General features: G+C 37.8%; 1 protein-coding gene across 5 annotated transcripts in view; it reads right to left on the reverse strand.

Moving 5' to 3' along the window:
• The window catches only part of N4BP2 (NEDD4 binding protein 2), a 36,497-nt gene extending 8,659 nt beyond the window's left edge, over positions 1-27,838 (reverse strand). The window contains exons 1-16 of one of the 5 annotated variants that reach the window (XM_057371786.1): positions 27,776-27,838; positions 23,460-23,549; positions 22,999-23,171; positions 20,727-21,067; positions 17,705-18,929; positions 16,805-16,929; positions 15,543-15,631; positions 13,992-14,068; positions 12,069-12,224; positions 8,503-10,817; positions 7,054-7,139; positions 6,314-6,356; positions 5,089-5,324; positions 3,544-3,662; positions 2,105-2,243; positions 1,820-2,005 (exon numbers count right to left, since the gene is read on the reverse strand). In XM_057371786.1, the coding sequence (XP_057227769.1) occupies positions 1,820-2,005; positions 2,105-2,243; positions 3,544-3,662; positions 5,089-5,324; positions 6,314-6,356; positions 7,054-7,139; positions 8,503-10,817; positions 12,069-12,224; positions 13,992-14,068; positions 15,543-15,631; positions 16,805-16,929; positions 17,705-18,929; positions 20,727-20,943 (5,013 nt within the window). In that variant the 5' untranslated portion in view covers positions 20,944-21,067; positions 22,999-23,171; positions 23,460-23,549; positions 27,776-27,838. Of the gene's footprint in view, positions 1-1,819; positions 2,006-2,104; positions 2,244-3,543; positions 3,663-5,088; positions 5,325-6,313; positions 6,357-7,053; positions 7,140-8,502; positions 10,818-12,068; positions 12,225-13,991; positions 14,069-15,542; positions 15,632-16,804; positions 16,930-17,704; positions 18,930-20,726; positions 21,068-22,998; positions 23,172-23,459; positions 23,575-27,775 lie in introns of all 5 variants that reach the window. The other 4 variants (XM_057371788.1, XM_057371789.1, XM_057371785.1 and 1 more) reach the window with 4 other exon arrangements.

The following is a 27,838-nucleotide window of genomic DNA, read 5'->3' on the forward strand; positions in this document are numbered from 1 at the left end:
CCGGTGCGGTAGTATTCTTAGCAGTTTGTAGTAATAAATCTATTTTGCAACTTAAGTTATCCAGCCTGTCTGACCATTCGCTGGAGCACATACGTATCTTTCTCTCAATTATGTTATGTTATCTGAAAGCCATAAATTTTCGTGTTAATTGGGCTTTTTGCTCTCCCTTCTTCCTCTCCGGTGGGGGGAGGGGAGAGAACGTCATGGGTGCAGTGCTTTTTTGGCTTTCAGCACAGTCCAAACCACGACAGTCAAGGAGCAGTACAGTTAGACACAGAGTGAACAAGTACCAACTCCTTCCTGTGAACCTTGAGGGGATAATATCTGAGAGATCGAAACAACAAATTATGTCCTTGAAGATCTGTAGGTACAGTCTGAAAAGGAATGGAAGACTTAACTCCAGGTGTTGTACTGACAAAGGCTCAAGAGAACAAAAGCGACTATCTTACGCTTTCTTAAAATGGATCATCTGAAATTAGTGTCATACACAAGACAGCAGCTCTGTAACTCACTTCCAAAGGATTCCCAAGACAAAGGCCACCAAGCATAAAGTATTTTTTATGAATAAAGTTAGTTTAGTTTGCCTTTTTATTACCTAAAAGAAAGTAGGCAATAAATAAATTTTAATAGATTTACAATAGGTTGTATTTGCTCTTATGGATAAGAACAAAAGTAGAACAGGACTTGAAATTAGATTTCTATTTAAAATAATGCACACCTTTGTTTAGAATATCTCAAAACTTCAAGAATATAGGAATTAAGAACATAAAAGGTTCATTATAAAGATTGATAAGCAGTATTTCCTACACACACAATCTAAACCTTTAGAATTATACCACTTGCATGAAAACTTTTTTTAATAAGCAAATTCAAGTTATTTATTATTACATTTTTATTCTGTCATAATGCAGTTCAAAATTTAAAATAAGATGCTTCTATAATGTGAATTCTTACCAAATTTTTATACACTGTTAGATCAGGAAAAACTACAGCCTTTGAAGGTATTTGTAACAGAATATTTAAAGAGTGGTGTCAATGGAGTGGTCTCCTGTGAAGGCACCAAGGAACCAAAGTAAAGGAACTTTGATTACAAGAACAATTGATACTTAAAACCAAGAGTATGATCAACAGCACTGATGAGCAGTACTCAAAGTGGTATATTCCAAGAAATGCACCTGAATCAAGACCAGAGACCTTGTGCTCCAAGGCCAGAGCACACAAGACTCATCAGCAGCAAATCTACACTCTAAAATCAGAGGTATCATGAAAAGCATGACATACACATCTCATTTATCCCAACCCAAGACAGACTCTAGCCATAAAGATAATAAGAATAAAGAAGCAAGGACAGCAGGCAGCAATCTTGCCCAAGATTCATGAAGGATGAAGCAAGCAAGATTCTATGGCAAAAGATGACATCTTAATACCTGTCTGAATCCTATAAAGTACAGAAGAGGTGTCTAAAAACAGTTCAGCACCAACATATAGAGAAGGTTTCAAAAAATGATGTTTATTGCAGACCATGTCACACTCCAGTGAACCTGGCCAGACCACTTGGACACAAATCTCAGTGTTTATGAGTATATGATGTGATGAGAGAGAGATCTAGGACAAAGGAGCATGTGCGACGAAGCACCAGATATCACCTTTCCTGGGGTCTCATACTGAATTTGATTGTTAGCTTCCTGTGTCAGTTATCATTACTAGTGAAAGGGAATTTGTGATTATCAATATAGGCATGATGTTTTCCTTACCACTTCCAATTCAGTGTTTAAGTACCTCCTTAAATTCAGACAAAAGGCACAATACTTWTGTTTACCTGATGTGCATAAAATGCTGCCACAGGCTTCATACCCATGCGATAGGCCTCCCCAGCCTTTTTCAAACATTCCTGTCTCTTTTGTTGGTGACAAAAAGCTTCTGCTCTTAGATCATCATATTGTGGATACTCAAAGTCTTGAAACATTTCATTCAAAGGATCATCCTCTTCCTTACTTTTTTTTGCCTGCGGAAATTTGCAGCATTGAAGTTACAAATGCATTGCAAGGTCATTAGCACAGTTTTGGCTATGTTTGTAACTATTACTTAAAAAATATATAAATACCTTCTTCTCACGGCTCTTTGTGGCACTGTAGGAAGAAACAATTTCATTTTGCTGAACACTTTCTTGAGCTATAACTGTTTTTACAGGATCTGCCTCCAGAACACAGTTCAGAAACTGTTCAGTTTGTTCTAAAGAGTAGCTGTAAAGGAAAAATAAAATCTGTGACTTTACAAATATACTAATAGCTGCTACATTTATCCAAATGCATATTAAAAACCTTGATATTGTTACAGAAAWAGATTACAATGAAAATAAAGCACTGGAATGGAGTATTCCAGTTATTATTACAAAAAGGCTTGCAGACYCCTTGTATAGGGTATTACTGGCATCAACACACAAATGCAGCCTTGGTGAAACATAACTGAGGGGCACTTGAACATTAAAAGGAAAATGACATACTGATGTAAACTGCATCCTGCCTTAATCAAAGAGACATTAATAAATGCTGCTCTTTGGGCTGGGTAAGATAGCTCATCTTAAATCTTCTCTAGTCAGGATTAGTTTGAACTAATTTAAAACTAGCTCAGTTTTCTGAAACCCTAATGAAGAAAAATCCTTGTATTTTTAGTCAAACTTTTTTTTATCAGATTCAATTAAGTAAGACATCAGTTGCCATCAGCTTTCTAATGAGCCCTCTTTCTTCTTTATTCTTGCTGTTTAGTAAGCTAACAAGAGCAGACTGATTTAAAGTAAAGACAGATTTTGGGAAAGGCAACACTTTGAAGACAATTTAGAATGTGCATTTAGATTGTGAAATGTTTGAGCTATAGAAATGGATGAATGATGTATCTTAAACAGGAAAGATTTTTATAACAACCTGGACAAGCAGCATGACTGACAAGTAGGTATGCAAAGCCATATGTAGAGACAGACATTCAAATGGCCCAGGGATGAAAAAAGATGTTTCTCTTCTTTAAAAAAAAATTTTCTTCTCAGAAACTTTAAGAAGGTAGACACAKACCCCAGAAATATAATGCCAAGGAGAGAAAGAGAATATCAGCAGGAAGAGATGGAGAGATGGCCCATTCCTTCAGAGCTGCTGTAGTAACCAGGAAAGTACTCACAGGTAACATCAGGTGCTGGCAGTATTTTCCTTTTGGGCAGATGCCATTTTCTGTGAGCCTACTATTACCACAACACACTCACACTAATTTTTCCCACTACATTTAAACCTCAGCTGTAGAGAAAATATGCAGTTCACTGACAGTCAGTCAGTGATCAATAGCCAGAGACATTCTTCTCTCAGCAAGAAAAGCCGTCTATTCCCCCTTAAAAACAAATGAGCCTACACAGAGAGTTTTTACGCCTTTTTTGCGTTTAAGACTGGCTAGTTTTGCTTTGGACTAACAAAAGATGCTAGTTTGGAAAAAGAAATTCTTTATCAATATTTACAACTGTAACTAAGTCCCATYTTTACAAAGAACTAAAAGATTTCTTACTTGTTGTCCTTGAARACATCCATTAAGAAATTTTGATTAATAGTTGGAAACATCTCAAAAAGTTGCTTCTCCTTTAGTTTAGCAGCACAGTCTTTTCTAGCTGTAGAAGGAGCACGATTCTACCCAAGAAGACAAAAGAAATATATTACAAGCTCCTGGTTAGAACAAAATACAGTAAAGGTGGAGCCAATCCAACCTTACCATTATCTATTACAATTTTTGAAGTATCTACTTAGTGGGTATGCATCTACCACAGCAAAGACAACATGCCATATCAGCCTGCCACATTGATCAGCATAAAGTAAGGGTAGATGAGTTCTATTATACACCACTGCAGGACTCTGCAGTTTTTTGAAGTAATGCAGCCAGAGCTCCCTCACAACTTGGACAAAGTAAAAGGAGARTATTTTCGGAGCAATTTAAGTTTAGAAATTTATTCCACACCAGTCCATCTAGTCCAGTGCTAAGCTTGTGCAAAGTCCATCTCTTTTCTCTATACTGTGGGCCTGGGACTGAAACAACACTTTATTATTATGCAGCATAAACAGTTTTGGTTTGGTGTACGTGAAGCTGCATAWGTAATTAATATCCTTATTTGTAAAGGCATCTGAGAAGATGACATAATTATAGCCTAGAATCAATTGGACTGATCATTCCAATATTCAGATTTTTTGTTTTAAAAAGGCAAAGAAGTGGTCAAAATAAAGCCAAGCTCCATGAATCCAAACTGAAAATAAAGCTGTGGACATGACACACAGTTGTTATCAGCAGGGCACATACATGCAGTTCAGAAAAAGAATCCACAAGCTATTTTCAAAATACAGGCTACTCCATCCAACTTTCTACATCAGTTCAAACCTCCCCTGCTTTAGGACAGCTGCTTATCAGAGACAATTACAATTAAGAACGCCTGTTCTGAACCTCGGTGAGGCAGTAGAGGGCAGTATCAGGCACAAGCCAAACAGGCAGGGTACAGGAACTGTGTGGAAAACAAAGAACTAGTAAAAATCTACTTAAGATTTACTGTTTTCTGAGAAGTGGGTACAGAAACTTGTTTGAGATTAACCTCAAGTGCTTATTTTAATATTTTGTCTGTTAGGAATGTTGTGGGTTCTCCTTACAAAAAAATACTAAAACCAATTCAGTACACTTGTAAACAAACAAGGTACGGAGCCAACTAAGAACTTTTTTCATATCACTGTCACAGTAAAAAGCACAGAAGATAACATTGATCYTTTTTTTTTAGCTGCGTAATCAAAAAACAATTCAATCAGACACAAATGCTAACCTGTACAGTGAAATGCAGCACGATCTGTTTGTGAAACAATCGAAATATTACATTCCAAATGAGACTGTATTTTTCAAATAGAATCATCTACCACAAGCAAACTCCTGTATTACAGTAATCAACAATACTAACTGGCATGCATTTGCCTCACAAATTCAAGCTGTAATCAGCAATACAAGGATGAGTCACTACATAAGACATACTCTATTTCGCTAACAGTAATCTACATCACATTAAAAAAATGGTGCTATCCATACCAGGTCCTGTCTCTCTTGCATAGCTATTTCTTCAGAAATTATTTGCCTGAGTGAAACTTTTTGAATCTGAGCATTCCAATGATCCATAAATGGAAAAACGTCTGAAGTTGCTTGGGTTTTTGTCGTTATGTCATTAGACGTGCCTGCAGCCCAGCTCGCTTTTTTCTTCTGTATTTTATTGTCTGCATTCTGAGACAATAGCATTTCTGAGTCATCTGTATCTATCGGCTGAATCACTGTAGGACATTCAGAAGCAATAAAAGTGAGGTGACAAATAAAACACTTATTAGCTTATATACACAAASAATGCTGAAATAATTAAGACAAGTTTTTCAACCTACACAGTTTGAGTTTTGTTAAAACAAGACTATTAATGCTAAAATAGAAACCAACACATTGCTTTCACCTTCTTCACTTCCATTTTCCAAAGACTGTTTGATCATCTTTATCTATTTTGTGAAACAAAAGAAAACCATCAAACTTCCTCACCAAATTTTCAAGTGCTAAGACATTATCTTAGAGCAGTAAATGATCTTGCACATACATTAACTGGGGGGTTGTTTGCTTTTTTTAAAGGATCATTAACTCATATGTTTACCTGCCTTTGTTCTACAGATGCTTAATCTGGTTTTATGCTTCTACATGCTAATGGCAACAGTATTGTTTGGTCACTGAGTGCAGGGTTTGCACCCACATTGCAATCCAAGTCTGCAGTGGGGCTCTGCCAAAGAGGGAGATTTCTTCTGGGAGCTGAATGAAAAGTGGGTTGTGAGAGATGTTAACACTTTTTGAAGAATCCATCTTCCTGCTAAAATCATCTCTGACAAGAACAACGTGTAACTGTTGTATTCTTGACCTTCCTTCCTCACCTGCGAAAATCTTACTCTCTTAATTCTCTGGCTGCACCTTCTCTTGCAACAGAGATTACAGAAGTCCTAACCAACAGCTGTCTGCTTCAGCCAGAGCTTCTCAAAGTTTTCTGAATGTGACAAAATTATAGGCCTTATCTGGAACTAGTGATTTTGCTTATAATTAACTTCCCTCCCCTCCCCCACACCTCCATAAGAGATTGGTAAATGGATCCAAGGGCAATCAAGTTTAGCTTAATAAATTAATTCATAATTTTTCAACAGATGGAGTATTTGCAACCTTAAGTTTCACATAATTAAATATTTTTATAATGAAAATTAAGTATTTTTACAATTAAGAGAAATACACAACATACCTTCTGCAGACAACTTACATGATTCATCTCTCCTCTGACGCTTCTAAACAAAAACAGTAAAATCATGAATGTTATAAGTTATGAATTTTGCAGGAAAAATTTGTAAGTGTTAGCTTCTAATTAGAGCAGTTTCAAAATAAGGTCTCACAGTATTTCTCAAAGATTAAATATTTTAAAAGAAATACGTTTAAGAAAAATAATTATGAAGTGAAATTTGTAAGCTAGAATTGTCTTTCTGAAAACACATCAAACCAGAGAAACATGCTCCACTTCTAAGACTTCATAGCCTTAATTATATAAACCAAATAAAAGTTTTGCCAAAAGGCATTCAAAGTTTCATAAAGCTGTGAAGGAACACAGGTTAGAGAACTCATCTCAATTATTGCACACGGAGATGTTTTGTATAGAGAATAATTCATAAAAGAACTCTTTTCAAAGGTCAAAAAAAACCAAGGATTTTTTGCCAGTAGAAATTTTCATCGATCTGGTGGTGAAATTGTGCACTATGATCTTTCCTTTTCAAGAATCTTGTTTTCAAGATGAAGCACTCATGACATCCGTTAAACTGTCTTTCATTAGCTCCAATGATTATGACGTACTGATACACTCCACACATTTTACAAGCTACTATTATATTTTATCATTGTTCTTGCAAAGATAACACCTTTAGACCATGACCATGTCATGTCTGACAAAAGACCAGCATTCCACACCATATCTCAAGCAAGGAATCTACTAACCAGAATAGATTCTTTCCATTTTTCATGAATCACTTTTGCCAAATTCAGATCAATATGAACCACACAATCCTCAACAGTTAGGGACCCTTGTGGAACAAAGAGAAGATATTCATTAAAAGCATTCTATAAAAACTTAGGTAAGCAATTAAAGTACAGTAGCCTAGACTTACTAATTTTAACTCTGGAGATTTTACATATATTGCTCATGCCTGACAGAACTTCTAAACATTAAAAAAGCATTCCACAGAAATTGTTCTCAGGTGTTCAAAAACTCCAAAAGGGTAGAAAAGAAACAAGTTAACATTAACTGTACGTTGTTCAAATATGACTACCTGGGTGACTGTATTCCTCCTCCTGTTTTTCTGTTTTTCTAGCAGACCCTTCTTTTACAAAGCCACTGTTAATGGAAACAAGTTTCATCCACAAAACTGTGATTCTCCCTATTCCATTGCAATCCACATGACAACTCCTTTTCTATACAACATACCCACCACAGCCTGACAGCAATCACATCCCTCCTTTCCAACACACTAACTCAGAGGAACAAACTCCAAGCATCCCCTCTAAAGGAAATTGCAGAAATTACCATGGTATCATAATAAAAGCTCTTTTTCCTAAAAACGGTGTTTCTCACCCTTTCAAAAATAAAGCAAGAAGTACACATGCATAAAATAAAAATACAGGGCATATTTCAAATATAATAAAACACTTTTCTGCTACACAAAACAAACTAGTTGGGTTTTTTTTTTTGAGCTAGGTATGTAAAGCAAGGACGCCAGCAATCAAATCCATAATAAATCAGGTATCCGGGGTTTCACATCAAGTAATCTTCAAGAAGAAAGATGTAAACAAGGGAAAAAAAATGAAAAAGTGGGGGAAAAAGAGAAAAACATCAAGCTGTATATTCCATTTTCTTTTTGCTTTTCTATCACTCTTTAACTTTTGAGTTGTTCAAGCTGCTAATGGCTTCCTTAATCATAATCTGCCAGCAGACTAGTCTGATRTCATCTTTTAAGTATACAGCCACATTTCATCTCTCTTAACAATTCATCTTCTTGTTCCCCAACATAACTGATGCCAAGAGGTTTTTTCCTTTTCTTCTTTCCTAATCAGCCACAGTTTGCGTAYTCCTTATCATCTAAATATCTCTTCAGAGTCTGAATGTAAGGTCAAAGGCCTGTTGCTCAAAATGCAAATAAGCCAATATATTTTTATTTTAATGTATGCACATGTACAAAAAGAGGAAGGCAGAAGGTAGCACTACTGCACTGGTATTTTATGCCATGCTTTGTTCAGTTTCATTCTTGCATTAACAACAGCCTCATGAGGAATTATGGGRATTTATTCCCTAAAACTCAAGCATGAAGGGAAAAAAGCATAGACAAAGAAAGGTTTCCTACCCAAACTAGCTTTTTTTTCCAKAAAAACACATATATAATTATATCATACCTGCATCAATGCCTACAGGTCCAAATATCTCTTTCAACTGGAGTGCCAGTTCAGGAGGCAGTGTTAGTTCTAGGCAATCTATACTGAAGGCTGCATGTGATGCTGGTATAGGGCTTTGTCTCTTGGCTTTAGTTGCAGCACAGCTTGGAGKTTCAGCTTCTTCTTTACCACACATCTCCCAGGAACTCTCCTGAGTTTCTGTATCCATGTCCAGCTCTTTATCACTCCTTGGAGCAACCACAGGTGCACGATCCTCTTCCAGTAACAAACCACTCACTTTGGAATTCTCTGCATTGCTTTCTGAAGGGTTACTGTCACTTTCATTATTTAATTCAAATTCCAAATTGGTAAAAGTTGGGTTAGGATCATGAGGCAAACCTACATCAAGTTGTGAAAGTGATGGCTTATTTACAGTTTCATCAAGAGGGGTCTCGCTCTCTATCTCCTGCTTTCCTGAAACAGACAGCTCAAACACACCTGCTTCTGAGTTGCTCCTGTCAGCTCTAGGGACTGAATCCACAGAATTTTTCAGTTCTACTGACTCATCCAATGAGGTAGCAGTGAATGAGTCAGACACATCAGCAATTGTCACAGCTGTTTTGGCAGCCCTACTTTCTGCAGTGCTGAGTGGTGAGTTCTTGTCTTCTGAAGCTTCAGAGATATCACTGGCCTCAATTAATTTTGGGGTTTGTTTGCAGTCTTTGAGATTCTCATCATAATTTGTATCTGCCTTGAAATCAAAGTCTGCGACCACTGGCTCAGCTTCACTTACTGGAAAGCATTCAGTATCAACAGCTTTACGTAACTTTTCATCAGAGTCTAACAGCAGACCTGTGGCCCAGTCTATGTCTTTGTTACATCTTTCATACAGATCTTTCAGAGCTTCAAATGAAACAGACTCAAAGAGCTTACAGAGTGTGTCTAGTTCTTCAGACTCATCAATGTTGCTAAGCTCACTTTCCTCCACAAACGTACTTTTATCGTATGYAACTCGATAGGGTATTTTTTCCTGAGAATTTGAAGTATTGTCTACATCTTTGGGTTTGAAGCCATCTAGCCTACCATGCAATACTTTTGTTGTCTCAGGAAAAAGCATTTTCTTTTCTAATCTCCACAGGAGAGCAAAATCCTGTGATTCAGTCTGTGAACAGCTACTTTTTTGCCTATGTATGTTTGTRTCCTGTTTCTGTTCTGCCATGTTAAGTTTAGACAAGTGGTCATCTTCTCTGGGATGCGGCAAGCTGCTATTTGTAAAAGTGAGGGCTAATTTGTGATGTTTCCTTGTTCTTTTGTTTTGCTGGGTTTTTTCCTCACTTACTGTTTCACTAGCTACTATTTCCTCTTGGTGCATAGACAAACTCCTTATATCTTGTTGCTCTTCAGCGTTCACAGGTGGCCCATCAATSACATGTACAGTTTCAAGAGCATTCATATTAGTGTCACCTTCAGTATTTCTGTCTTCATCAGACTGATTTAAATTTGCCTTCCTCATTCTCCTTGACCTTTGTTGTCTCTGTTCTAATGAGGCTGAGACAGGCCAATGTCCTATCATTGGCAATTCTGGTGTAATTTTATCTGAACTAACAGAGTAACAGCTAGAGAGTAGATTTGCTTCCTCATGTCCTTTCTCAAGAGTACATGTGTCAGGCAGGCCCACTTGCTCTTTACCTATCTCAGAATGCTGCTGACTGGGAGTTTCACCTTCCTTATCATTCTTCAGAGGAGATTTTTCTAGTCTTCTAGATCTTTTGACTCGCTGTCCCATTGTTTGTTCTATGGGCCAATCACCCACAAAGTTTAGTAGTTCCAGTTTTTCTGATGGGTCAAAAGCTGAACTGCTTGGTTCCACTGTGTTACTAGCTTGTGTTGATATTGGTTCCACACATACGTTGCCCAATTGTTCATCTGCAGTTTGAAGTTTCAGAATGTTGTTATCGCTGTGTTCTTTAGCTCCACCTGTGCATAAGTTCACAGTCTCTTCAGCTGGGATCACATCAACCTTATCCATTTCCATTTCAGTATTTTCTTCTATTTTTTCTCCCTTTTCTTCTTTCTTTTCCAAGGGYAGTTCTTTTTCGATGCAATCTGATAAACTAACTTCCAAGTCATCTTGAACAGTGCTCTTCTCAGAATTGTGTTCCACTGAGTTATTTTCTGTTTCTTTTTCCTCTTTCTGAAAATGCTCAGGATCACAACTGCTTTCTAATGTTAGAGAAGTACCAGGAGAAGTTTTATCAACTTCAGCTAACTCAAGACACTCCACCTCAGCAGCAAAACATCCTTCTTCCTTTACATCAGAATGTGCCTCTTTCTTTCTGAAAGACAAATTTGAATGAAATAYAAACCCATTTCAAATCTTCCTAAACCATTTGTCCACATTTTAAACTCCAGTTAAAATGAAAAGGTTAGAATCTAGTTAGAATTCTAGTGAGAGGAAAATAAATTTATGACTTGGCTGTAACTCCAACACTACTCAATAAAAAAGCATGAGAAAAGATAAATTTGCTTTGCTAAGTATCCCCCTTTCTAAGGAGTCAATCTCCCCACCACCTGATTTCCAACACTGTTTTGTACTAAAACACTCTGCTGCCAGACATTTCCTCATTCAGATCACCAAGTCTGGTAAATAAACTTTCATCTGATGACTGCTGCTTTCTCCTGTTGGCTTAATGCTAAAGGCAGTCTAGACATAACTAGGAGAGAAATGTGCCATTTCTTGTCAAACCATTTTTCTCAATTAACTACATTCCATTAATTATCATTTAAAATACATTACACATGCAAAAACCAAGTGAAATAATAATTGAAATAAAATCTGATTTCCTATGTGTCCTAGTTTTGTCCAGAACCTGGAGGTGATTCTATACCACCTCACATCATTGCTGGAGCAGGAAYGGGAAGAGGAGGAGAAGCAAACCAGCAGAGCGTGGTTTGGGAGAGTCTCAGTGGGGGCATCGAACGGGGGAGAACCATTCCTGAGCCACAACACTGTGCTTCGCAATACATGGCATTGCCCAGGTTAGTAACTACGAAACAGTCATGTATGCAACCAATGTAAACCTAGACAAGTTTAAATTGAGTATGCTGAAGAGCAAGTAGATAACTTGTTACTACTGCACAAAGAATCCACCTTCGACCACAAAGATATAATCTAATACCAACATAGAAATTTGGAAATAGTAATTTGCTCTTATTTGGGACTACATTCTTCTAAAAAGCAATTTATAGATTGTAAGTGCTTTGTATCTACAACGTACATCCAACAACACATTTCCAAGATRACAGAAAGTCAGTCAAGATTGGCTTCTTGAAAAATAACACAGCCATAATGGGAGGCTTTCAAAAAGTATTGGAAAGCTGACTAGATCCCTTGACTGCTCATTTCTGGAAATCCTGAAATTTTTAAAAATTAAGAAAATTATCTAGGCATTTTTTTTATTACTTAACTACCTTTTTTAATGCATTCACCATTTGACACTATTATACAGGTTTTGTTGCTAAGAAGCTAAAAGGCTAAATTTTTACCCTTTTATTTGATACTACAAAAGCTAGTGAAAGAACCTAACCTCTGCCTTTCCTCCTGACAAGGATCTTCACTCCCACCAGCAGCTTCTGATTTGTCTGGAACTGAAGAATCCAATATTGATCTAACAGTAAGGCAGCGTTCATACCGTTCCAACATTCTTTTGATCTTTTCTTTAGACACACCATGAATGTTTCGCCTATGAATTGAAAACAAAAGCAAAACAAAAACAAAACCACAGAAACAAAAAGAATAAACAAACAAATAAAAAACAAAGGAAAAAAATAGTAAGAGCAGACATTTCAGATTTCTATATTACAATGACAGAAGAGAGTAATTTCATAAATTTACAGCTGTKAAACAGCAATTCTTTCTGTATCAGTGCACTAAGGTGTTCCAAACAGGATACATCAGACAAATTGCTGCACCACTTCTCCACCCCATCTGGTCTCCCTGTACTCCAGTTAGATGTTCTGCATAATACTAGAATCTAAAACTGTACTAATAATGCATCTTCTTCATGTAAGTTTCAGAAAACACACTATATCAGATTCTGACAACAATGCAAGACATCAAACTGGRTAAAGAAGACTTCAAAAATCAGTCTTCTTTCTCTAATTTTGCTAAACTAAAATCTCCTTGAACCTTGAGGAAAACCTATTCATCTATTATTCTGTACACCTTTTGGCGAGATATTTTCACTGACTGTGTTAAGCATCAACTAGCACTGTGTTCTACCACAGTTACATGTGAATCATGCCAAGGATAGTGAAAAATAAATYGAAAATACAGAATAAAAGGTTTAACTTTTATTTTAATTAGGAAAATAATACTTTGCCTCACTTAAAAAGCAGCCAACCTTAAGCTAAGCATGCAAATTCAGTTGACAAYAAACATTACAAAATCACAAAATAACTTCTGTGGAAACGGACCTCGGGAAGTCACAATTCGGTCTCCCACTCAGAGGAAGTACAGCTAGATCAGGCTGCCCAGAGCTTTGTCATGTCAGATTTTGAATATCCTAAATGACTGAAAATCCACAAACTCTCTGGGCAAACTCTTTCAGTACCTAACAACCTTCAAAGTAAACGCTGGGTTTTTTCTTTTATGTAATCAAAGGTTCCAACTTGCTGATGTTTGTTTTGTCCTATCCCAGCACAATTCTTTTTAGTCTTCTCTATAACCTTTCAAAAGGTAGCGGGAAACAACAATACAATCATTCTTCAAYGATGTCTCCTTAAGGCTGAATAAACTACTCTTGCTCAGGTCCGTATCACCTGCAAAWTTGCTAAGAATGCACTCTGTCCCGGTACCTAAGTCATAAAAAAATGACATGAAATAGCTGCAGTCCCTCCCCAGAGAGACATAAGCCTTCATTTTGGACAGTGATCATACTATTTGAACCAGGCATCTAGCCAATTTTCTCATTTTATTATGTTTTCTTATGTTTTATTATTCACTTACATAGGGTTTACGCCTAGCCTATTTCAGCCCTAAGTAACAGAAGGTCCTGCTAAAAAAGAGGTAAGCAACAATAATGATGCACAGGGGTTTGTCCCTCTAAAGCCACGAGGTGCTGATTGCCCTAAATTCAGTGACAGCAGAAACACTTCAACTAAAGCAACAGACCAGCTGGATGCAAAAAACAGCCCCAACCTGACAAAATTTTTGCAACCTCTGGAGCCCAAAAGAGCAGTCACTATACCTTAAAGGGAAAGAACTCTAATCATGAAAACATCAGTATCKATTGCTAACAGTATTTTTTGCATGTAACTAGACTAAAGACAAAATATCTTACAACACATATGAAAGTCAACAAAATAACTTTTAAAAAACCAAACTAAAAAACTACTTATTATCACAAAAATTTTGACACATACTTCGCTACTTCACTAGCCATTGTACTAAGCGATACCTTTTTTTAATCAYAGCTTATACTGCCTGTTATATTCCTTTACATTCTTACCTTTCAAGTTCTTTTGGTTTAAACTTCCACCAAGTGTCTGGTTCTCGGAACATTACTTTGTATTTGAACTCCTGAGCCTGAATAAAAGAGATATAAAACAAAACAAGACACATCACCCATTTCTTATTTGTATGACAAACCACACAATATGCATATTGCTTCTTCAAAGCTGTTTTTTGTATTTCTGATTCCTATTAAACATTTGGAATAACACTTGTTCACTATTGCACTTTGGTTTATACAAATTGAGATTTTTAAGAACATGTAAATTTATCTCTTACTGTAAAATTAAATGTAAGCTATGATGTGCCTTCTCTGAGATATCTCCTCTTTCCAAATACAGCACACATATGTCTAAACAGCCTCTCCAAGACAGGAAAGCACACAGCTTCCATTCAGAGCTGACCAGATGTGAACCAGCTCCAAAATAAGCAACTCAGTTACAATAAACCATCCATTGTGGACAGCCTACCTGACACATGAGAAACTTGACCAAGCTGCAAGCAAATGGTTCCTATATAGTCCAGTCTCATCATGACAGAAAAGGARCCTAAAGTTTAATCAGGAGTAACACTCCAAGTACTGAGCCATTTCTCCCCATTCCTCCTTTCAGAAAAAATTCTCACCACAAAACACTACAGTTCTGGAAGAGCTTTTGTTGCATCTTTATTTCAGTATACAGCAAAATGAAAGACATTATTTATKAAAGAGCTGTTAATCTAACAATTGTTAATAAATGCAAAGATAATTATTTTAAAAGAAACATTTTATTAACAAAAATTATCTGTGTTAAAGTCTCCCTGTTCTTTAACCCGTTACCATATGCAGCATATGTAGAGTACCTGCTCAAAAGCGGTCAATTCTACCTACTATACTCTCTGCTGTGTTTCTGTAACAGGTAAGGAAAAATGCTAGATSTACATTTTAATATTTTTTCCAATATCTCATTTTCTGTAAATCAGAACCAATTTCATAAAATAATGCTGTTTTCCCAACCAATATGGGCAATGATCAACGAGTAAAATATGCTCTTGAGTCTAAAAGTGCTGATGACCATTTAGAAACTATTRAGTGAAAAGGTGAGATCACTTCAATAAAAAGTATTAAGTAAATCTGCATAACTTCACGCAAGCTAGCAATATTTGGTARCTCTAGCCTCCAACTGGTATCTGCTTCTATGTCATATTTACAACAAAACTGAGTTTTCAAATTTCACAGAGCATTACACGTAACTCATTCATTAGTGTTGACTACATTTGTAAAGTAGTGTCTAATTTTACTGATCGTGTAAAAAAGAAACAAAATTCAGCTTCCTCAATAATGTTTACTGTTGGCCCCAAGAACAAAGCACTTGGCTTTGTCTTTTGGAAACTAGGCCAGGTTAATGCTCAGATACCCACACAACATGATACTGGATAATATGATTCCATGTAGCACCTTTTTTGTACTCCAGACTTCCTCGCGGAAGAGCTAGACAGAGAAAGACACTCATATGCTGTTGTCATACCAGTCAACAATCTCTTTTCACATTGGTCAAATTGTAATACTAACCAAAGTAACATATGGCTTCATCTCCCATGCTTGTATGTTTGTGTTGTCTATTATTATAGGAGAGATTCTCATTTCAAACGCTTCTTTGGCTGAAAAATACACATGTACAAAATAATGTGACACAGTTCATTTCATTACTACCAGGTGAGCATAATACTAATTCTCTAAATTTGTTGTATTTTTATGTAGATAATCCATAATGATTAACCACTGTGTGAAGAAYTCTTGCCATTGCTTGATCTATTTCAAGGCCCTCTATTTCGGAAATCCCCCCATCTCATGTAAAGCTACTGAGATATGGCATTAGCTTTTCGATTAGCATATGTATGATAATCAAGGAATGAAAATGCAGATGTAAAATGCACCAAGATGACTAATCAACCATTAAATTAAACTAAAAAAACTACATGATCACCTTAAAGTGGACTTCTTGGTTGCATACAAAATTCTTGGCTTTWTAACAGTCTTAAGATTAGTCCACTCTGTAAACTGTATAAAATACGAAAAACCAAAAGAATTATTGTAATTTAAATACACAGTAATGAAATTTATAGAATCACTAGCCTTGAGACACAGCACCATGTTTCTGTAGCCATGCTACATGTCTTAATAATCACAGTYCTTGTTTAATCACATTAAATAATTATTAATTAATTTCTCCACTGGTAGAAATTTAACAGTAGAAAAGGGATCAGGGTTCAAATTTACCAAGTAAAAGCTTAAGAAGATTTGTTCTATGGTGAGTTTAGCACAAGTCACTGTCAAAGAAACCCACCTGATTGTGAAAAGKGGAAAAAATAATTTATTTTGTCTTGCTCTTATAATTTTGTTTAAATTTGACAACAATTTAGTGTACAAGAGAAAGAGAGATCATGAGAGCAGGAAGATATCTGTGTATTATCTGTATYCTGACTACTAATTGCATATGCATATTATGGATCATCGTGGAAGAAACAGATGCAGCCAACCCTAAGCGGCTGGGAGATGGTGTAGGTAACCACTACCCAAAATACATACAAYAAAACCTGAGGACAAAACATACTCTTGACAAAGACACTGGCATTTTTAATTGCAAAACACACAATGAACAGATGACTTCTGAGTTTGTGTTCATATTATTTTTCCATGTATATTAAAAAATATTTCCATGATGGGATAAATTTTGTTCCATAACATAGGCATTACCAACACTGGCAGATTTTTAAATGGCACAGAAGCACTGAACTGTAAATAAGCAAACTAATGCCTTATTTATTTCTCACCTCGTTTCCTATTCCACTCATGTGCTTCCCCTAAGCAATCAGGATYATAATGGTATTGTCCATGTTTGTAAAAGTAATCATCAGTACTAAGAATGATTCCACCTGGGTTATCCTCAAGCAAATTCCTGTGAAAGATGAAGAAATAAAGAGCATTTTCCTCTTCTTCTCCCAGGCTCCAATATCTGCTAAAATACCTACATTTTTTTAGTTTCTTGCACAAAACCAAGATTTTTGGAACGGAAGCAGGAAATTTAGGTAAGAGGAGAAAAAAAAACCAACCTCCAAGCAAACACCACCTATAATAATTTCAATCCTTTTTTCATTTTTTCCTAATGGCTGAGTATTATTTAGGGGAGAGAGCTGATATAGGTTCCCTATAAAAGTCTCTCATTTCAAGAGAGACTTGAATACTCAGTCTTAATTGTTTCAAATGTTTCAGGTGTCAGTCAAAGGAGTCTAAGCTCAATCTAGGYTTTTAGAAAGCAAGAAAAGAAATCAAAAATTCCTCCCAAGAAGCTTCACATATACTACTTATACAAAGAAATTGCACAGTGAAAGGGGAATTTCTGCCTGTAAAGAGCAGATATATTTCCATCAATGTTATTTGAAGGAAACACTCAAAATAAACTGGGACTGAAAGAATACAGCAGACCATAATGCTCTGCTGACAAACTCCTTTGTTCAGTGATAGAAGTTCCTATTTCAATTTCCACTAGAGGTCAAGGATCTGCAAGCTCATCTCTCAGCAGTTATTACTCATCACACTGCATGTACTTTGTAGCCAGCAATTAGGGTTTACACATAACCATTTACAAGTGTCAGAAAATTRTCTCTGCCTGTGCTAAATCCTGTACACAATTAAGCAATTTTTTTTAGAAGCTCACAATATAAATGTTCTACCTTGCCAAATATGATTTTCCTGATCCTGGAACACCTCTGAGAAGAACAAGTACTTGACCTATAAGATGCATCTTTTTTCTCATCATGTGACAAATACGTGGTTGCTGTGCTTGCGAGAGGTTCAATTTTGAGTTTCTATCTTGATTTCCCCATACCTTCAGAGAAGGGTTGCCATCCCAAGTATTTGAAACCACTGGGGTGGAAAGAAAAAGTCCCCTTTCTGAAGTTCTACAGTCAGAAAGTGGTCTCCACTGCCCTGGACTGGCAGCAACAGGAATTACAAAGCTGGGACTTCCACTGGATGGATAAAACACAGGAGCCATGAGATTCCAGTGTTGTTGAGATTGACCTGATGGTGTAGAAAAATTTAAGTTATAATCCTGCTGAGTTTGCTGAGTATCTACAGGTTTTTGTGTTTTGAAACTGGATGGTTCAAGAGAGATAGATGCCTCTGGAAGAGAAGCACTCTGGTAGCTGCTAAAGGAAGTCACTGCATCTTCACGTTGTTCCAGGCACCTTGATTTAGGATCTCCAGGAACAGCTCCGAGTTCTGCAGGWGTTTGGGAGCACCCACCAGAAGCAGCAGTCACACTACTTTGATCCAAAACTGTACTTTGTGTCTGATCAGAATTTTCACATGGTATTTCTCCATTTGATTGTTTATATACTTCTGAAGCCACATCATGTTGAACATGTATTTGCAACAAATCAGAATCTTCCAGTCTCTGTGCAAAAGTGTCTGATGCAGCCGGTGAGCTTGTCTGGATGCTCAGCTGACTCACTGGTGGCTGGGAACAGCAGTTTTCTAAAACCTCATTATGTGTCTCTGCTTGCTGTGAAAAAAGTAGGACATTGCAAACTGAATCAGATTTTTCCCACTCAGGAAATACAGTAAARCCATCATGTTCCACGGGGTGCTGATTTACCCTTTGGTCATCTGCAGAATTTGGCAATTCACGACTCAAGCTGCAGCTCTGAAAGGCATTTTCTATTAAGGAATCCAGTTCTTCAGTCAGCTGCACACCAGGTGACAGGACCTTTTCTACTGCTGCTCCAGAATTACGATGCGCTGCAGTACKTTCCCCCATTCTTTCAACTGCAACTGTTCTTTGCTGATTAGCAAGAGGTAATGATGATGCTGCTAAATCAAAACCCCAGGTTTTTGAAGATGTTACTCCTTTGGCATGGGTGGACAGCTCTAGAAGATGATCCATAGCATTTTCTACTGTTGAGTAAGATAAACAGAATAGAGCATGGTAAACTGAACAAATTCAAGCTGATGTGCACACAATTTTTTTACTCAAAGAAGCATTTATTACAACTAAAGAAATAACCAAAGGACAGTTCACCAATTCACCTTTGAATATAGCTCCTGCAACTCTCTTGATCTGTTTCTCATTAGAAGGCAGAAATCTATACAGACATACTGAAAAATAACAACCTAATAAAAATTACTAATGAAATACTGCCAAAAAATTACTAATTTTAACTGGAAAGAATATCAGAACTGGATGTTTAAATGGATAGTTATTTCTAATCTATCTCATATAGGTGAAATAGCGTAAAATGGACTGAAAAACTCTACGAAGGATTAAAGAGACAGAAGTATGCCARGTATGTTCACTATGGCCCACTTTAAAATGTCCCATCTAATAAAGCCCAAAAATCCAGTATCTGCATTAATTCTTTGCAAAGCCACTAAATGGAGCAGGGTGCCAGSAATAAACATGAACAAAATTAAAAGCTGGCACAAACATCATCTGAGCCCTAAAGTAAAGCTTTTATTTTCCTGAAAGACAGTGTAACAAAAAGTTTAAGTTAATTTAAGTATGACTATTTTTGCACTCATAAAAAAGGTCTTCAATATCATTCCAGCTTCTCTACTGTATGAGAACAACTTATTAGCACTCAAATATGCTAACCTTTCCATTTTTAAACTGCTGTTAACAGTACAACAAAATGACCTCTACATGTTTACTGCATTCTCCAATAAGCTTTTGATAAAACTGTTACGATTATAAAGGTCAATCTTATTAAGAGTTTGAAGCATGTATTAGAAATTCCACTGAAGTCAATTTTAAAAGGAACAACAATCATAACAGCACTTTCACATTCCCACTCTGTACAATTCAGGCAAGAAAAACTGTCCTTTTAATGGTTATCTAGCTTTCATACATATAAAATAGCCAAAATCTCCCTTCTTGGCAAATATCCTTACAATAATCTCAGTTAATCACATCTGTTCATATGAATACAGATTTACTAAAATGCTCCATATATGGCTTATTTCCCTGACAAGTCTATCTTCTCAGACATTGCTATCCAGCATCCCATGTGGTACTTTTATCATAAGCAAATCAACTTACATATAGAAGAATTTTAAAACCACRAAAAAGAATGGGTAGGACTGGGCATAAATAAAGAAACAGTCTGCCAGATGTGGGTATGTAGGTCGGCAGAATGCATCGAAAGAAACATAGCTCAAGCAAGACGCAGAGAACTAAACATGCTAAACACAATTTATCCTGSAGAAACTAATCCTCAGTGGAGATGACAAGATGACAATGCAAAATGAAAGTAAAACAAAAGCTCAATACAAGTATTTAAGGAAAAGCAAATACTGTCAGGACCACATATGGTATTCCATTAAAAAACTGTGATCTACAAATAAAATACCCCTCTTGAAAAAAGAGCTTAGGCATCTTGCAGGTATTGCACAGAAACTAACTGGAAAAACCAGATTCTCCTCACAACTCCACCACTACCTGCTCTGTGTCACAGAACAATCCACAGAATCCGTTTAGAGAACACACTGTTCCATTTAGCAGCCTCACAATAACACTGTTAAACTTGGAGAATCTTACACAGTTGTAAAACTTCAAAATATTATTACTCACTTACTTATTAAAAGCTAAACTCACAAACATGYTTGCAACACCCACACCAACTTTGCTGGAGTTGCCCTAGTTAAGAGCTATCTGAACATAAAACAAAATTATAACATCAGCTGTACATTATTTACCTTTAAAATCACATTCAGACAGAACCATATAAACCACACTAGGATCTAGGTCAGAAAACATCTCTGACATGCTGTTGAAGAGCTCTTCTTTATTGACATAATGCACTGCTTGTGCCACTAAGTGGCTTGGGTCCCCTTGGGATACAGCAACAGCAGTTCTGTCAGAATTGCCATTCTTCTGAGAAGGACTCCCACCAGTTTTCCTTTTCCGAGGCATTTTGTTTTCTAATAACCAGCGTGCTTTTTGTTCTGGTTTGTTCACACGGGGCTGACAGCACCAAGCTTATAAATCAGAAAAAAAAGGTCTCCTAATTGAGACAGACTGAACAGAAATAGCAGACCTGGAATAAAACAAAAAACGGAGAAATTTTCATAAAACATACAATCATGTTTTCATGTCTTCTATTTAGATAGTTAAAAGATAAAAAAAAAAATACAAAAGCATACAGGAAAGCATTTTCTAGATGTCTGCCTTTCTTCTTTTCAAATGGCTGACAGCTAGAGCAGCCTTATTTTCCAATTAACTAGACATTGAAACTGCCTCTGGAAGAGAAAACAAATAAAATGTAGCTTATAAGTGAAATCCAGAAAAATAAAGCTTGTGATACAAAGCAGCAAGCTCACAAATACTCCTCTGCTACCGATGACAGTTAAAATTATGGAATATCCACGTTCTGTAGATTCAGAAACTCTACTCCTCTTACAAAATTGGAAGACCTAACAGATGTTCCCAAATCTTCCAAAAGTCTTTTATGACTTCCCCAYACGCACGATATTTTAAGATTAAACAGGTGGGGTTTGTCAGTGCTCAAACACTGGCAGAGAGGTTGTGGAATCTGCAACCCAAAAAATTCTCAAAACCTAACCAAACAGCCCTGCTTGAATTGAGCTGTTTCAGGTCTCTGGTAACCTGCTTCTGGCGCTCCTGCTTGATCTGATTGAGCCAGGTGACATCAGAAGTGTCCACCCTCCACACTTCTGCCACAAAGCCTTTGAATGAATACATTTAGTTACTGGATTAATCTTGTATAGAAAAGGAAAGCAATTATTAATTGAAATACAGGCGTGGAGTAGGGCATRGTTTCCCTTCTTTCCTTTGCATCCATTAATACCAAAGCTATTAAAGTTCTAGTAATGATCATAATAAACTTATATTTTTTACAAATAATAATTCAGAAGACTAGCAAATCTTAGTAAGGCTCAGAAATCTGAAGTTATTTACGGCAGAGTCACTATTTACCAATAACAGTTACTGAGTAGGCCAGAAAATACCTGTTTTTATACAATACAGGTATTTTGCCAGTGATTATCAATTCAACAWATGCCAATAAATCAATGGCAACACTTTGATGTTCACTTAGTTCTTCCCTCCCTGCATTACTGGCACATATAAAACAATGCCAGATTAGTGCCACATTCAAAGAGCGCGTCTCCATTATCCTCTACCAATCTCTTCCAGCAACCAAGAGATAGAACATCTAGCAGAATGCGGACTGTTAATGTTCTCAAGCCATAGAAATTTTTGAAAGCAAAACATGGCAGCTCTAGGATCCCACGAGTTTCTATCATGTGTATATGGACTTTGGACAGACAAATGAAACAGATGTCTAAAACAATGAAGAGGTCAAGGAAGTCAGAAATGCATGACAAGGAAAACAATACACAGGAAAAGGAAGAAGCAGACTTCCAAAAATAAAAGAGAAAGCATAGTGGAAAATGCTAGTCAGCCAAACTGAGCTGGGACAATTGCAGCTGGTTTTCTCATCAGACTTTTTTTGGTTCACCTCTCTGATTAGCCATCCTTACACCATTCTTTACTATCACGAAGAAGTATTCAACAATTAAAAAAAAAAAGTTACAGCAAGTCTTGTTTTTCAGACTTCTGTATCTAATTGATTCATCCTCTAGCCACCAGAGAAGTTGTCCTAACTTAAACAATGTTGACAGTGCTAAAAAAGAGTCCAACAATAYGAACAAAGCTGCCCAGTTTGTATGTATTTTTAAACTTCTCTGTGAACTTCAAGATAGTTAATTCCATACATATAAAAGAGGTAGGTTCCGTTTTCGTTGCTTGGTGGTGATGGTAACAGCTTTTTGGTAAGGTTTGCCTCTGGGGTTTTTGAACAATTTCTTAATTTCAAACTATATAAAATATTCATGCGAATCTTCTGGCTTTAAAATAAATTTAAAAGTGTACATATATGCTTACATGCTGAGATTGGAAAAAACTCTATTTCTATTACATATAAAACAGCAATGGCAYAGAACTTACATTTTTAGCTTCACTGAGTTGCCCCTCAGTGGGTCCTTTCTCATCTTTCCAAAGCTGCCACTGATGGCACATTTAATAAAGATCTGTTGTTAAAAACTATAACGCACTCTTCTGTCAAGAAACCATACTTTCTAACATACAAAGCAGATGACAGCAGAAGTGGATGCTTCCTCCTGATGAAGGAATAATTAGAATACAAATTTAAAATTTKATTTTTCTCACTTTAAGCAAAGTTTTAACACTGAGCAATATACTTAATTGGTTTGAGTAGATTAAGTACAGCTAACATGTTAGTAAGTACCCAACATGTCAAGTTGAGTCAACTGTAAGTTCCCGAAGGATAAGAATACCTTCTTGATTTCAGGTTTTAGATGATTTCTTATCTTAAGAAGCTGACTTACATCAGGTAAAGAAATAACACAGCAGAAGAAATGATTAGAAATAAATGAACATTTCCTCACTTGTTCATTCCACTTGGCTCTTCACAATAGTTCTTAACCATCTTGAAAAGGTCAACATATCCATGCTGGCAAGGCGAGGTTCATTCCATCCTGTGGGAAATTGGGCAAGTAAAACCTGGTACATCAAAGTAAGATTATGTTACTTACACCACTTATTTGTGATGCCCTACTGAGGCTAAAGAATTGCACTTCTGTTCATTGAAGCAACTGCAAACTCCTAATCCATTGTGTACATACCAAAAATGTCAGGTCTACTCCAAGTCTGGCTTAATTCCAGGCTAGGTATTAGCCTAGAGCTCACTCCCCACAACGCTTGTGCTTCGAAACAAACTTAAAAAAAAAACAACAAACCAACTGAACAACAATAAAACCACCAAAGAAAATAAAATACAGCCAAAAAAAAAACCTAAACACACACAAACAACCCACCAAAACCAAACTGAGCATATACACCTAAATTGGGTAAAGAATTTGGAACAACTATTCTGTCACACCCTAACATGTCAAGTCGATTGCTCAAATACTCTTCATATGAATTGGAGATACCCATCTCGCATGTTACATCTAACCTCATTCCACTGCTCCAAAGCAGTGAGAACAGCCATCAAAACATACAGAATACTTCACTTAAGCAAGAATTCGATAACGAGAATCTGAATTTACTAAATAAAGGACATGCTGCAGACACAGAAACTTATTAAGCTCAACAAAGTAGCTTCAGAAAACACATACCAGGAAAGGCTGAAAAGCCATTCAATGATTTTACAGAACAACSTTTTAAAAAAGGTTATTTCCACATTCGTTCATTTGGACTTTGAGGTTTCCTAAATGGAGGAAAACAACTAAGTATTTAAATACGAGCACAAGAGGAAAGTCAGACAATTAAATCCAACTGAGACCAATTCATTTTACCTTCTACCTGTACTTATAAAACAAGAAGCTTTTCTTTTTGAACGATTTTTGAGTCTCTTACCTCTAAAAACCAGAAGGTAAAAAAGGAAAGAATAAAAAAGGAAATGCCTTCCAGCAGATATTTCTCTGTAAGTGTAGGAGTAGCAAAGAATGTCTGGGAGCCTTTTGCATTCTTCCATTTCTGCCAACAGTCAGCAACAGAAAGGGCCACCTAAACACCTTGTTATTAAACGTGAAAATCTATACCCAGCTAAAGACAATGCTTCTGGAAGCACTTCAAGATCTTTCCTACTCTTTACTTCTACTCTGTGTTATTCTCACAKGTTGTTCCAAGGCCTTGTGCTAGTTCAACAGTTTTAACAAAAGTCTTCCTTTTTCCTATCAAATTCTACCAAAGCGCAGGACACTGACAAATAGGTCTCATTCCTAAATAATCTGCATAAACTTGCTTTATGCAGTCTGTTCTGCTAGGATTTTTCCCACTTTTGTGATTTTTAAGTCTGGCCAAGGTCATACAGATTCTTTGAAGCTGCTGCAAGAAGTAAGTATTCCTTTGAGTACAAAACAAGAACTTCAACTACATACACAGTTCATGAGTACAAAACCAGCACAAACTCATCTGAAGTAGATGGTTAGGAAGCAAACACAACTTTCAGGAAGATCAGAGCCCTGTTCGCTAGGAAAGACTCAAAAGCTCTTCTCCACATGCCATGTCATAAGGAAAAGTCAACCAACAGTGGCAGTCAGCTAGTGTTTGTCAGGTGACAGAAGCTGTCAAGCTCCTCAAAGCTGCTCTTGCTAGAGACCCTCCATAGGGCACAAGCTACCAGAAAGATCAGGCCAATCTGCTGCATGTACATGATTAAATCAGTGAGGTTGGAGGAGGAAAGCCACCAGTGAGTGCATTCTCCACCATCAGATCTGCTTGAAAGGAACTACTTTTGTAATCACCTTTCTTCTGCTGTGTGCTGAAGGACAAAGCTTGAATTTTGGCAAAAAAACAATCCAAGTGGCCTTAGTATTATACAGAGTGCAGATATGCAGTACGACAAACTAGAAAATAAAATAAACGACCAGTTGTTCTCCTTATTTAGGTGAAGAGAGTTGTTGCTGGCTTTTTTTTTTCTTATGGCGGGGGTGTTCGTTTTGAGTTTGTGGGGTTTTTTTTCAGAAAATAGTAAGAGTATCTGCAAAATGTCTTTCCACCTCAAGGGGAGTTGAGAAATACTTGATCCTTTTATAGCTTCCCTCCCATGTCCTTTTCCCATACAGCTCACAGCCCTCTAAAGCATGATGAAGAAAGGGCTGCCCATGGCAAATTCGGCTTTGAGGGAAGACCCTCCATGATGCAGAGCTCTCAGGCTACCTGGGCTGTCCCCAGCGCAAATTCCACACAGTCCAGCTGTGTTGCTGTGACCTATGCCCAGCCTCCAGTGCAACRCCACAGGCTGAAACAAAGACAAAATTTGTGGTAATGCTGGTGACTTCTGCAATTCCACACATGACAACAGTATACTACTGCTTAAGATTTTATTCCTACTCCACATATAAATCACATTCAGGTATCTGGAAAAAGGAAAGAGAATTCCAGCAGTCTTGAAGCTGCAACTTGCCCACACYGTGCTTCCAGAGACTATTCAAAACTCAGCATTACTCAATTCTGAGGCAGCGTAACTGACGGCTAATTAATGCCATACTGGCATTTTTATAGTTGCAGAGCCTCTGTAAGAAAAACAAAGGCAGCAACTTCTTACAATTCAAGGATTATTATTTTTAATGGAGCTCTTCTGCACGTAGTTCTATAAAAGTTCCTGAAATAATAATTAGACTACATCAGCCACTTAGCRTAGACTACAGATCAGTACACAGCTAGAAGTCAAAGACAAGAGACTGAGCAGCAACTCAGACCTACAACCCCCCAAAGTCCCTAATACATCAATGTACTCCGTCTACTTCAATGGCTTCCCCAGATGAAATGTACTTATGTTAATGCAACAGAGAGTTTATGAAAAAAAAAAAAAGGTGTAAACAAGGCAACAAGAAATAGAGGGCAACTCCACAGCGAAAATGAAACAAAAACCAAGGGACAATAATAAAAGGCCTATTAAAAAATAAAATATAGGATTTTAAGATGTGCACTGATGCTGTTAAATTTCCCTCACCAGTTCTTCAGGTGACTACAGGAACACGAACTGCAAAAGCCACACGTGCTGCAACCACGTGACACATGGAAACCCTGTCCTGGTCACGGTGACCGCGCTGGGAAGAATGTGAGCTAAAACTTTCAACGTATAACGCAASTTATACCACACTTAACTTTTTTCTGCCTTTCTGCAATTTTATTCGTTTATATTTCAACCTTTGGCTCTCAAATCACAACTAAAGACAAGTTATTTAAAACCTTTTCTCTTTCTGGACGGCTTTTGCTTTAGTTCAGTGTTACTCTAAACTTCTCGCTGTAAGATCTGCAAGGCTGAGATGCAGACTACGCTTTGTCAAAACAATGTATAAAATAGTATTTTATTGTCTCTTAACAGTCAAACTGTCCTTAGTCTTTCAGTACTAGGAGATAAGTACTAGTAAAAGTATATTCTTTTCTTGTTTGTGAAGTCAGTCTCCTCCGAAATCCCAGCGACCTTACGGTACTTGATCAGCAAAACTGCAAATCGCGTCCAAAGTACGGAAGGAATACAATGCCATGGGGAGMACAACCTCATGATAAACAGGTTTCAGTGTTTCTCGACTGTTCCGAACGAACAAGCTCTTTGAGTACTTAGAATCCTTTAATTCTGAACGGGGTGTATTTATCCGGCGAGATAAAGTTCATGAGCACTCCGTACTGTTTGCTGCGGGGCAGGCGGCTGAAGCCTTTCCACCCACTCGCTAGCTCGACCCTCCCTTCAGCGGCCACAGCAGCAGGCAGRGCAGGAGTCGGGATTTCTACGGAAGGCCGAGCACTTCGATGATGGGCGAGCAGGGGGCAGGCGGCCGGCACCGCGGCGCTCACCACAGCGGCGGGGAGCGCTGAGGCCACAGGAAGGCCCCGGGGAGAGCAGGCCCGAGCGGCAGCCCCAGCCCGGCGGCGGAGGGACCCATCCGCAACCGCGCTGTGCCGGCCGCCTCTCGCCAGCTACGACCCGCACCCCGACCTGGCCGTGGGTGGGCGGGCGGTCCCACCGCGCAGCCCCCGCCCCGCCGCCTCTCCTCCCACCCGCAGGCAACTCCTCTGCAGTGACGCCGGGGACGGGCCCCCGGGCCCGCCGCCATACGGGACGCACCGCGCCGCGGGGGCCGCCCGCTTCCCGCCCCCGGGAGACCGCGGTAAACAGCTCTGCGCCCTATCGGGAGCGGAGGGAGGGCGAAGCTCCTCCCCGGCCCCGCTGCCAGACCCCGCCGGCTGTTACCTCGCTCGACTCGGCTCAGCTCGGGTCGGCTCGCCTTGCTCGCTGCTGCCGGCGGCAGGCGCG

The sequence above is a fragment of the Malurus melanocephalus genome, unplaced genomic scaffold (assembly GCF_030028575.1).
Source record: "Malurus melanocephalus ecotype Western Australia unplaced genomic scaffold, MMel_1.1 scaffold_157, whole genome shotgun sequence".
In the NCBI taxonomy this organism is placed as follows: domain Eukaryota; kingdom Metazoa; phylum Chordata; class Aves; order Passeriformes; family Maluridae; genus Malurus; species Malurus melanocephalus.